Source organism: Puccinia triticina, chromosome 6A, assembly GCF_026914185.1.
Source record: "Puccinia triticina chromosome 6A, complete sequence".
Classification (NCBI taxonomy): Eukaryota; Fungi; Basidiomycota; class Pucciniomycetes; order Pucciniales; family Pucciniaceae; genus Puccinia; species Puccinia triticina.
Genome location: NC_070563.1, coordinates 7,175,845 through 7,188,833, shown reverse-complemented (window position 1 = coordinate 7,188,833; position 12,989 = coordinate 7,175,845). Strand labels below are relative to the sequence as shown.

At 46.6% G+C, this 12,989-nt stretch overlaps 2 protein-coding genes across 2 annotated transcripts; both read left to right on the top strand.

The window, feature by feature from the left end:
* Nucleotides 1-512: 512 nt before the first annotated feature.
* Nucleotides 513-2,586, top strand: PtA15_6A826 (uncharacterized protein; the record flags this gene model as incomplete). Its single annotated transcript, XM_053170571.1, has 7 exons — nucleotides 513-1,285; nucleotides 1,356-1,427; nucleotides 1,482-1,540; nucleotides 1,589-2,100; nucleotides 2,161-2,337; nucleotides 2,406-2,531; nucleotides 2,572-2,586. 7 exons carry the CDS (start codon nucleotides 513-515, stop codon nucleotides 2,584-2,586), a joined length of 1,734 nt encoding a protein of 577 aa, XP_053021749.1.
* Nucleotides 2,587-11,270: 8,684 nt separating this feature from the next.
* Nucleotides 11,271-11,519, top strand: PtA15_6A825 (uncharacterized protein; the record flags this gene model as incomplete). Its single annotated transcript, XM_053170570.1, has 1 exon — nucleotides 11,271-11,519. One exon carries the CDS (start codon nucleotides 11,271-11,273, stop codon nucleotides 11,517-11,519), a length of 249 nt encoding a protein of 82 aa, XP_053021748.1.
* Between the last annotated feature and the right edge of the window lie 1,470 nt (nucleotides 11,520-12,989).

Here is a 12,989-nt window from a genome sequence, read left to right as displayed (position 1 = left end):
TGTTACCGTCGGTGGATCAGATTGGCCGAAGGAAGGGAAATGATTTCTGCTCAAGACAAGCAGCGAGGAAGCACACTTAGTCTGCAAAGAAGGAAGTAACACAACAAGGTGAAGGGTCTTATTGAAGTGGGGTGAGCCTGACTTTGGTTAAAGTTGTGTTTAAGATATTGTCTTTTCCGTAAAGCTTGGATAATTTCTCAATTTTTCCGGTTTCGTTGGTCGCATACTTTTAATGTTTGAGTGCGAGCTGTGCAAAGCAAAAATGTTACGACCTGACACCCCACCAACTCAATCGAGCTCCATCACGCCGCACCTACTGCGTGAATGATATCACCTCCATCCACCCACCGAATCAACCCAACCGTGCTTGATTGGAACCTGAGGGCGCTGTAGGCCGGACTAACTGGTGAGCTGGCCGTTTTCCTGATTTTTCTCCCCTTCATCCCATTTCCCTCAACCCCCTTCCAATCATTCTCCATTTTCCACCGACTCAACACTTATCAATACTAAAAATGTCTTATGATTACAACCCAGATTTGCAAGACCCTTACATGAGCTCCAACCAATATTCCAACCTTGACGCTGGTACCGCCCCTCCTTCACGTTGTCTGCCCCCATCGCTTTGTTATCCAGCCAGCCAGCGCTCTTACAATTCCGGCCGTAACTTGAATGAACACTTTGAACAACCCTTGGCTCCCTACCGACCATCCTCCCATGCTTTTGAATCTCCCAGTTACACTACTGCACCCCACTCACGATCCGTGGCCGCCCCCAGCAATACATTTGATTCATTCAGGTGGTCCCCAGCACCCTGCCGACTGTTCTCACAGTCTTTGACTGTTCCCAACAACACATCTGAATCAATCATACGGCGGTCATACACCCAAAATTGGGTCCGCGCTTCACTAGCACCACCCACTGAACGCTCTGATCAATTTTCTCCTGTCTCACAGTTTTCAACAGGCCCCAGCAACATGTCCGACTCATACTCCCAAAATCAGCTCCGCATCTCACCAGCACCCACCAAATTGCCCAATGCTTTCAGATCCGACTCCGTCATACATCTGTCATACTCCCAAAATCAGCTCTGCGTCTCCCCAGCACCCTCCGAATTGCCCAGTCATTTCAGATCCGACTCCGTCATACATCCGTCATACTCCCAAAATCAGCTCTGCGTCTCCCCAGCACCCTCCGAATTGCCCAGTCATTTCAGATGCACTCCCGCCCCCTCCCAAGCATTCACGCGCTCTTCAACCTCATTCACAGATGAGACTGATTCCATCCGGTTTGTAAATTGATTGAGTTTCTTCCACCAAATAATCTCAACTGACTGATTTTACTGTTTACTGTACCAGTGTAATTTTGGCACCAGAACGACAGATCTCACCTGTCTTGTCGCCGCTTCCTGACGCAACCAAGGCAATCAGGTAAGCCTACTGAAATTGCTCATGCACGTTGTCCTTACTGACTGAATTCCTCAGGCTCACTTGTTCATCCAACCTGCGGGGCCCGGCGTTGCGCAATTCATCGCCCACTCCACGTCCAGCAAAATGAGCCCATGTTCAACCAGTGCAATGTGGTTCTCTAGAATTTCATTGTGCGATATCCTTCGAGATCTACTGCCCGGATAAGAAAACCAAGAAGAAAGACCCCGTGTGGGTTTGTTTCAGACAGCCAAAGACAGGCTGCTCGGTGACCTTCAACCCCGCCAAGATATCTTGGACAACCTTCAAATCAATCATTAAAGAAGAGGCCTCGCTCAAATATAAACACATGGGCCAGAAGATTGACGAAGGCACTGAATCTGACCCACTGACAATCACTTGGAGTGCCTACATCCTCCGCAACAAAGATTGGCCAAAATCATCCCCAATCAACATCCATGAAGACAGAACTTTCAAATCCTGGATGAAAGAGATTGTGGAATCTAGGCGCAAGAAAGGTGGCATCCAACTCCGGAAGCTCAACCCACAAGACGAACTGAAACAAGCGCGCAAAGAAGACCTATTGGCTAAGAATGTCTTGAAGGGGCAATCTCGGCTAGCAAGTTCCTCCCAATCTCAAAGGCGTGGACGCGGTCCTGACTCAAACGACAAAGAAGTATGTTGACTTCTATTACCTCATTCCCCAGCATGTAGCTGATCTGTTCCTAAAATACAGGAAAATTCGTCATGCGACGAATACAAAGACCTCGAACTTTACATTGATCAGATCTACGAGAAGTATGCAATCAATGCACACTACAATCCGTTGCTCCCCTCGTATCCCAACCAAGTAGACCCGGCAAAATACATACTGCTTACTAATGCAAACGTTGATGTTTGGGCTAAAGCAATGGTGAGTTCATTCTCTCATTCTCACTGGTCTGTTTCACATGCTAACCACCTGTGAATTCATACTTGTAGACTAAGCGTACACCTGGTGTGACTCTGGATTCCCCACCATCTTCAATCAAGTATGAATCACGCACTTTGGCCTCACCCCACAAACAAAATGCTGGTCTGGCTTTGTCATTTGAACCGTTGCAATTGGTAGCCATTGTTTTGGCAATTACGCAAGCTAATTTGGCAGCACAAGCGCAAATGATCTCGGCTGCTCCAGCTGTTGTTTGGCAAGCCTCTTTGGGTCTAGGCCAGCCAACCAGCACACTTAGTCATACGTTGGAAGATTACCTTGCTTTTGCTGGGGTCACCGAGGATGTAAAAATCACTTTAGAAAGGTTATGCGCTCAAGGCATCAATCACTACAGTGACCCTGCCATGTAAGCATACACGTTTTAAGCATAGGATTTCTGTCCACCATCTTTGGTTACCGCAAATTTGATTCTTTTTATGCATAATGCATATTGCATAAAAAATTGGGGGGAGAAAACAGAAATATGCTTATATAGGACTGTGAAAAGAGGCCAAGGGGCCATAGATACTACTGATCTCCATCTTGGAAACCACAAGAATCTCCAAACTACAGCTCAGCAACCTCAAAAATGTTGGCCAGTGAGCAGGTAAAAGCTCCTTTCCCCAGAATCCTTGCAATATCCCAATCATCTGCTTCCCAAATATCTTAAGCCACATGATGTAAGTATAAACTACCCTGGGAATTTACAATGCTTATAACGGCCAGTCCTATATAAGCAATAATTGATTTATGCTTACTTCGCTAAGAAGCATGCCTTGATGTAAGCATAGGATTTGTGTCCACCATCCTTATACTTACATGGCGGGGTCACTGTACAAGCTCTTCAAGCCAAATTATTTGAACCTTAATCAGCTATCAGATATTGGCGTCACAATGGGGACAATGGCTAAGCTGCGTGGTAGTGTTGCTGATTATAAGTTGCACTTATCCTTGTAAATAATATCGGTACTTTTCCGTAACAATATATGTGTGTGTCCTGTATAATTTTGGTCCTATCTGATTATTGATAAATTTAGCTTGTAATCTCCCCCAAAATCACTAAAAAACGCCTACTATTGTTTGCGTGCTACTACCTAAATACATTAAAAAATCACAAAAAAAAGGCTACTGTTTGTTGTTTGCGTGCGTGCTGTAGTGAGGTGGGGTGTGCAAACTCCACTTTTGGAGTATGGAGTGTCCAAGAGGCGGGCAGGGAGGAGCAATGTAGAGTCAAGGGTTTTTGTTCTTTTCACTAGCAACAGATTAAGATTTGACTGCTCACCAACTCGCTAGCACATTTGGATCGAGTCCTCGGCATAATTGGTTTGGTGTATGGTAAACACTTGTTGGGATAGACCTGAAATCGTAGGACCGCTACCCCCTCCGACTCAAGCAAAACGCCCAAAGCAAACAAAACAGTACAAGGAACTTCTCAAGTTACCACCGCTACCACCGCCCTTGTTTGGAGAATTAATTGATCCATCAGAGGCAGATCGTCCTCCTTCCCCTTTTACATCGGCACTCTTGCACATCTTTTCCCAGTTCTTAACTCGACAATTTGAATCTGGTCAATTACTCTCGGCATCCAATCTTCTGACATCGACACCCGGCATAGGATCTATATCTGGTGCGGCATCTTTGTATCGACCCCGCAACAATCAACCACGGTCAACATCTCCGGATCAAACTTCGTCATTTGTCCAGTCAAGGGTCCCGAGCCCCTCACCAATTCTACAGTTCAACGACTCTGATGAGGATTTGAGTCATTGACTACATCTTTTTTCCATGTCACAAACGGCATCATCCGAGGTCACTCCAAGGAACAAGTTCCTTCAGCAGCCCAGCGTTTACAAGTTGGAAGTCGAACAACTCACGGCCGACGGATCGAACTTCAACAAGTGGAAACGTGATCTCTCAAGGGTTATCTTGTTAACACTGAATCATGCGGCTTTCTTCAACAATTCGGACAACTACAAGAAGATATCCATCCAGGAAGAGACCTGCTTACTCTATCTCATTCAAATTACGGTACACGATGAATTATTGTCCCTTGTCGACCGGTACACCAAAGGAACTGAGGCTTTTGATGCGGTTCAAGCAAATTTTCAAGGCACAGTTCGGTTTCGTCAAATGGAACTTATTGACAGACTCCTCAAATTCAGGATTACTGGACCCGCCACTGACCCATCGCAAGTCCAAGGTTTGTTCAACAAGGTGTTCGACGTATTTGCCGATCTCAAGAATGTTCAGGCTGCACTGCCCCCTTTGGTCGAGGGTCTTATTCTTCAGGCCATCGCACCACCTCCGCCCACCATGTCTCGGTCTCAGTTGTTTCAGAATATCTCCCTCCAACCGGGGGATAGGAAGAACGTCACCGCCCGCGACATCCAGACCATCATTACTTCGGCATATGGAGAAAGCAACCGGTTCGATAATAATCAGCCCTTGACCGTCTCCGTTTTTCGATCTTTTCAACCTAACTGGCAAACGCCAAGATATCAACAACAACCTTCTCAGCAACCTGTGGGCCGGTTCAACAACAGACCGGCACAATAAAGTAATCAAATGACACATCGCCAACCAAATGTGGGAAAACCTGGAAACCCAACGGTGGACGACATATCGGCAGCTCTCAACAACATCCGGAAAGGCAACCAAGGCCCGACGGATCCAACATTATTTAACGGCAAGCCGTGTTTATACTGTGGAGTGCAGGGGCACTGGAGGTCGTCATGTCCAAAGCTCCACGACGATGCCAAGTTGCCGGCCCCAAACACTCTTCTACCTGGTCGCCCCGCTTCCGGTTTCGCCTGCCTGGCCGCACCCCCGAACGACCCACCCACAGGCCCGGATCAGAATGTGGCAGTTCGTTTGGCTGTGGGTGCCGTTGACGCTGGCACGGTTTTGGATTCAGGGGCGACCCACCACGTGAGCGGATCTCTCTTATCATTTTCTTCCTTATCTCCCATCACGCCGCCGATGAAACTAAGATTGGCGTCTTCCGATGGTTCAATGCTGGCGACCCATAGTGGACACCTCAAGATGGTCAATGGGGATGGTACCCTCATGATTCCGAAAGTACTGTACAGCCCGGAAATGACCGGCACGCTCCTTAGTCTCGGCCAGTTAATTGAATCTGGTTTCCAACCTTTCTTTCTCCCAAACCACGACATTCACTTAGTATCTAGTTTCGCTTCCATCATCGATCTTGGATCTTAACTCCGGCTTCATTCAATTTCCTTTCTTCTTCTGTCCGCGCGGTGTCCACTCGTTCTGCTAGCCAAGTCATCTCTCCAGCATACGAATGGCACTGTCGGCTAGGTCACATCTCCGACTCAGTAGTAAGGGAATTCTTAAAACGCTTTGTGCCATCCTTCGATCTAAAACACTGGACACCCTTCATTTGCGAAACATGCAAACAAACCAAAAGTGAACGACATTGGCATTCCTTACCCGAAGTCATTCCTCGTGAGAATCGGCTCGATCTTCTTGTTACGGATGTCATGGGCCCTTTTGACCCTGATGTTTCTGGCAATAAATTTCTCCTCACTATTCGCGACCACACCACCACCTATTCCTTTGTGTACCCTATGAAATCCCGCTCGGAAGTGCCTCATATTATCATTGCACTTGTGAAGAAACTGGTCACTCATTTCAAGACAGCTCCAAAATTCATTCGATCCAACAACGCGAAGGAATACACTGTCAAGCCTCTCTCAGACTATTTCGATTCTGTGGGTTCACAAATAATCTTCACCTCGCCTTATACACCGGAGCAAAATGGGGAAGCCGAGCGCCTCAACCGAACTCTAGGCGATATCACACGCACAACACTTGCTCATTCCAACCTACCCCAGAAGCTCTGGTCTTATGCGTATCAATGCGCATGTTATCTAGTCAATCGAATTCCAAACCAGCGCTGTAAATCAACTCCTCTTGAAGAATGGGCTGGACGACAGCCATGTGCCGAAGCATTCTATCCTTTTGGTTCTCGGGCCAGCGTTCATATTCCTAAAGAGCAGCGTCGAAAACTCGATCAACGAGGTTGGACAGGGTATCTTGTTGGTTACCAGGACAACAAGAGGGGCTGGTTTTTTTGGAATCCAACAACTCAGAAAGTCATTAATTCTGAGTGTGCCACTTTCTTGGATTTTCAAGGGAAAATCATTTTTCCAACTCCACCGTCCTTAGCTAACAAACCACTTGCCCATAGAATTCTGACCTTGGGACAAGAACGCACCAAGGAAATTTGCGACGATCAAGACAGTCAGATCGATCTTCTTCAAGCAACATCCAATGTTGATATTCCAAATACTCTGAGGAATGCGCTACGTTCTCCGGCTGGCGCCGAATGGCGAAAGGCTTGCATATCTGAATGGAATCAACTTACTAAAATCGACACTTTCAACATCCTGGAGAAGGAAGGCAAACATTCCATTGGAACCCGCTTTGTCTTTGACATCAAACACAACACCAATGGCTTGGTCAACAGGTTAAAAGCGCGGTTTGTGGTACGAGGCTTCAAACAACGGCTTGGAAAAGATGTTCGTTCGACCTTTGCTCCGACGGCGTCTCTGTCAACTCTGCGAATCCTTCTTACCTTGGCGACACGAAATAAATGGATTATAAACTCTTTCGACATCACCGGAGCATTTGTTCATAGTCCTATTGAAGAAACAATCTACGTCGATCCTCCTGTTGAACTCTTTCCACATCTGGAAGGAAAAGTTCTCAAACTCAAGAAGGCCTTATATGGTACTCGGCAAGCCAGCTGGTGTTGGTGGAAACACTTCAAGGGATTATTGCACAGCTGGGGTTTCGAGTGTGATGAGGTGGAGGAATGTTTGTATCAATACAGGAAGGATGACTCCATCATCATAGTCTGCATACATGTTGATGACGGTATAGTTTTCGGTAACAATCAAAAAGACGTTGACCTTCTTCGACAGAACATGGACAAGAATTTACGCCTCAAGTGGGACTCAAGGCCTGACAAGCTCGTGGGAATTCGACTTGAATATGAATCCGACACTATCTTCCTTTCTCAACACATGCTCATCGATCAATTGGTAGACAAATACAAGAAAGAGGTTAATGAACATTTGATCACGACCCACACTCCTCTAACCGGCGACAATCTTACAACTTTGGACGGAGAGCCGGTGTCGGCAACTCTTTACCAATTGTTTATCGGCTCCATCAACTATCTTGCGCTCGGCAGTCGACCAGACATAAGTTTTGCGGTCAATTATCTTGCCCGATTCAGTGCTAATCCAAATACCTCACACTGGAATGCCTTATCACATCTAGTACAGTACATTCACACTACTCGGTCCAAACGATTAAAACTATCGAGTTCGGGAGATGAGATGGTGACGTGGGTGGATGCGAATTGGGGTGGCAAATTTCAACGGTCCACATCGGGATTCGTCATCACTCTGTTTGGCGCTCCGGTGGCTTGGGGTTCGCGGAGGCAAAAAGTAGTGGCAACTTCAACGTGCGCAGCAGAATTCATTGCACTGGGACAATCGGTCGATTTTCTTCTTTTCCTTTTACCCATTCTCAAATCACTCGGCCTTTATTTCAATCTATCAATCAAATGTGATAATAGGGCTGCGGTCTTGATTTCCAACAACAACGCTTCAAAAGGCAGGATGAAAAGTTTGGAGCGCAATTTCTTTTTTGTCAATGACGCCGTCCGTGAACATCAAATAACGCTTCACTGGGTTTTGACAGACGCAAACATAGCCGATTTTCTGACCAAACCGGTGAAGGCAACCATTCACTCAAATTCAATGAAAAAATTATTTCCTTAATGCTCTTACGTTTTTATCTCATGCTTGTCTGATTGATTTCCAATTTTCCATCCTCAACTCCTTCTGTTTCTTCGTTTTTTTTATCTCATGTCTTTCTTCATGTTCTTCTCAAAGTTTTGTAGTTAGGGTGTGGAGTTTGAGGGGGGGTGTAGTGAGGTGGGGTGTGCAAATTCCACTTTTGGAGTATGGAGTGTCCAAGAGGCGGGCAGGGAGGAGCAATGTAGAGTCAAGGGTTTTTGTTCTTTTCACTAGCAACACGTGCTAATACCTAAATATATGATTCCCCTTTCCCACTACCTAAATATATGATGCCCCTTTCCCGCTCTGATGGTGTCATTGGAGTGCTTTGATATTTGTAAGTGGCAAGGACGCATTCCCTTCACATGCATGACAACAAATTAATCGCAGCCCCATGGGATTTTTTTACCGTCTCACAGCATGTTTGATTGCGCTGGATTTGTGTTTGTGACCACATCCCAATATCCTCATTAGGCGTAACTGCCCACAGCACTTCAGATAAATTCATGTGTGATGTATCCTTAAGCTTGACAGCTGGGACTCATTTATTTTTCATTCTGACTGCTGTCGGACAGTCATCTTGACTGTGTGTTGATGCAAAACAGGAGAGGACTACCAATCATATCAGGCCTGGGGTATAAAATGCCAGCACTATTCTGATTTTTCAATCAACACTCACCCCGCTGGTTCTACTCATCTGCCCTTGTCAGGCTCTTCTCCTTTGATTTCTAATTGACCCCAATGACTGAGTGAGTCTGTGACTGGGATATAAATTAATGATTTTGTTTTATGCCATCCTACTGTTTGGTTTCAACTAATTAATCATTACCCTCACTGTAGATACAATGGACAATGATGTTGACCGCATCCCAGGGCCAGAACTCTGTCCTGAGACTGTACCTGAAGACGTCTTGGTGCGTCCTCCTCGAGTAGCGCCGGTTCACATCAACTACCGCCTGTTTGTACAGGTCAGCTGCCCACCTGTCGCCGCTGGGCAATGGGGGGGCAATCCGAAATGGAGGAAAATCACCCCTGACTCCAATAATGATGCACCTTGGATGGTTGACGTTCAAGTGATTACTTGGAATTTTTGCCAATCCAAAGTCATCAACCTCATTGTGGAGGGAAAGCCGTTCATGGTTAATTACTTGGTATCAGCCAATAAGAACACACAACTCTTCTGGTATGGTAAGGTTGCGAATGACGGGAAATACGGGTCCCAAATGGGCTGTCGGATTGAAGGTCACCTGGCCTACCTTGACTTCGCGACACAAGCTTATGATGCATACCCCGGCAGGGATGAAATACGTGTAATGATGGAAGAGCCACTCCATGTAAGTTTTTCGAACTCCATCTTTGCTCCTGTGCTAATCACTGAACTACCTTATTCAATCCCATGGCACCAGGTGTTACATGTTGAGAGGATTTTGATCAAGCACTTGGCTCCCATTGCTGTATCGGAGGGAACAATCGTATCAGAGGGATCCTTAGTAAGTCTATTTCATGAGTTTTTGTACTTCTTTCAAATCACCCCCCGCCAACAAGTGTTACATTTCCACCAGGCCAAACCGTTGAAGCACTCCAGGACCTATAGCTTGCCCAGAATCCCCAACAAGAGAGCCTGCCTTGACTCCAATGGAAAGACACCAACTGGCTCACACTTCAAGGATAACTAAATTTCCCAAGAAAAAATACTCAAAGTTTGAGGTTGGGAAAATCATTGAAAAAAAATCACTCTGTACTGAAAAAAATGCAAACTGAGCGTGCTCAGCCAAAAAAATAAAAATGTGTCAGACTGAGTAAAAAACAATGGGGAACATTTTTAGGGTGATTTGTTGGACGGGCCTGCACAAGGCCCACATGGGCCCCTAACAGGCCCGTTGGGCCCATTGAAAAAGTAGGATTTGTTTGGAATTCCTATGCTCTGCTAAAATGTGAAATGGGTCAAACTGAATAAAAAACATGGGGGTACATTTTTTGGACGGGCCTGAATGAGGCCCACATGGCCCCTACAAAGCCCACTGGGCCCATTGAAAGGGTAGCCTTGGTTAAGAAAGCATATGCTCAGCTAAGAAATAAAAATTTGTCAGACTGAGAAAAAACCCTAGGGGCACATTGTTGGGGAGGCTTTTTGGACGGGCCTGCATCAGGCCCGTACGGGCCAACAGGTTTCCAAGGGGAAGGAAAGGGCCTGGAAATACATTCTGGGAGTGCACGAATGTCATGCAGATGTCAGAAGCCCTTCAATATCTTCTGTTGATTAGTGGTCAATTGGTGCTGTTCTGAAACATCATGTGGGCATTCTTAACCAAGACTACTTCTGGGTTGACCAAACCGGCTTTGGGTGGGCCCTGACGGGCCTGATGCAGGTCTGTCAATAAGCCCTCCCCAAAAGTGTGGCCCCATGTTTTTTTCTCAGGTTGACACATTTTTTTTTCTTAGCTGAGCATAGGCATTCTTGACCAAGGCTACTCTTTCAATGGGCCCAATGGGCTTTGTGGGGGCCAGGTGGGCCTCATTAAGGCCCGTCCAAAACATCTCCCTGAAAATGTAGCCCCTCATTTTTCATTCAGTTCAACCCATTTCACATTTTAGCAGAGCATGGGAATTCCAAACAAATACTACTTTTTCAATGGGCCCAACGGGCCTGTTAGGGGCCCATACAGGCCTTGTGCAGGCCCGTCCTACAAATCAACCCAAAAATGTGCCCCATTGTTTTTTACTCAGTCTGACACATTTTTATTTTTTTGGCTGAGCACGCTCGGTTTGCATTTTTTTTCAGTACGGAGTGATTTTTTTTCAATGATTTTCCCAACCTCAAACTTTGAGTATTTTTTTGGGAAATTTATTTATCCTTGAAGTGTCAGTAGACGAGTACGATGGGATCCAAGTGTTAGAACCTCTCACCGGCCTCTTTGGCGCCGTCACTCCTGCAATTTTGCGACACCACCGAGCTGGACAAGCAGCTGTTCCATCAAGTGTAGACATGGAACTTTACCTCAAATTCTCACACTTGCCTGATTCCAACAAGGTCACACGCGCATGATTCATTTGAGCTTCTTTCAAACCACTACCAAAGGTGAACTCTTGAAGATGGGTTTCCCACTGGGGACCAGTCGGCTACTCTGCGATGGGGTGGCAAACTTGCACCAACACCTCTTGGAAGTCCCGGCCGTAACCCCCAAAAATCACGGTATCAACAACGGCCGCGCATCCACCTCGAAGAAGACTTCATCTGATTATGTTTCCAGCCTTCAACACTTACCTCACCATTGTACTCCTCGCAAATGACGAGTTGATGCGGGCCCAAATGAAAATACACGGCATAGTACACTGGTCTTTCTTCTCCAAAACCACGGAAACCGAGCTCACTGAATTAGGCTTCCCATTTGGCACCAGCCGTCAACTGATGTCCGGACTTGAGCAGATGCAGATCAAAACCGCATTCCACCCTTCAGCCTTGATAGTATTCTATATGTGGCCTGTATTGATCCTGTCTTGTGTAGTCTGTTATCCGCAAACTCTGTTCTGTCCTGTGTGCCGCGCTTCTCTTTCACCTCCTGGTCTGCGTGATTGATGTCCTGGTAGCCATACTTGTGTAGTCTGTTCTGCGCGCAGCGCAAAGTTGGGCAATCTCAAAATCTGTTATGTCATGTGTGCTGCGCTTCTCTTTCCTCTCCTGCTCTGCATGTTTGATGTCCTGATAGTGCAATTCAAGTCAATGCGACCTGATTTGTTCCCATATGGTTGGATTGGTATGGGTAAGTATTTATGCAATCAATTCAACTTGGTTGCCCAGATTTTTGGATTGAGGATATCTGTAAAAGTCAACATAACAGGAAAACAGATAATATGGCAAGTACAGGATTCAGTCTGTGGCAGTCAGTGGTTCAATTAACAGGATTCAGTCGGTGGCAGGCAGTGGTTCAATTAATGGCCAGTCGGCTTCCGGGCATAAGTAATTACAATGACTAAACAAACTGCGGCAAAAGGCCGGGGTTACAACGCGATGAAGGGCACGGTGGATAGCCCAGACAGGATCAGGGGAATGAACTAATCCCTGAGTTCGGCGAAGGTGTGATTTTATTTGAGAAAACAAGAGCTCAATTGGATTCAGCTCAGGACAGTAAGGCGGAAGGTATACCAATAAAACCCCTGCGTCTCGGCACAATTGGCTCACTTTCCGAGTGCAATGGATCTTTGCATTATCCATCACCAGGACGGAGTTGATTCCGGGATAGGTATTCATACGTGGGAGCTAAGCAAAGCGTGCAGTCAGTTATGCAGACGATTCAGACCCGGCTAAAGCTCAAAGACGTACCAAGTGGTGTTTCAGAAAATGTTCAAAGTGCTTTCCTTTTAGAGATGGTACCCGCCGCGTGTCCGGGTACCGCCTGCTTTTTTGGCCCAAAACAGATACCCGTACCCGTACTTGGTACCCGCGGCGGCGGTACCCGGGTCTTTCTGGCGGGTACCGGCGGTACCCGCCAAGTTGTTTTTTGTAGATATGTGCCTGCTCGCCGAGAGGGGGCTTCTGCGAGCTGGTATCAGTATACCTGCCGCCGAGAGAGGATTTATACCTGCTTCTCGGCGAGCACTGGTATACACACACCAGCTCGCCGAGAGGCATTCCTCTTGGCGAGCTGGTGGGTGTATACCTGCTCGCCGAGAGGAATCCCTCTCGGCGAGCTGGTGTGTGTATACCAGTGCTCGCCAAGAGGAATCCCTCTCGGCGAGCTGGTGTATGTATACCGGTGCTCG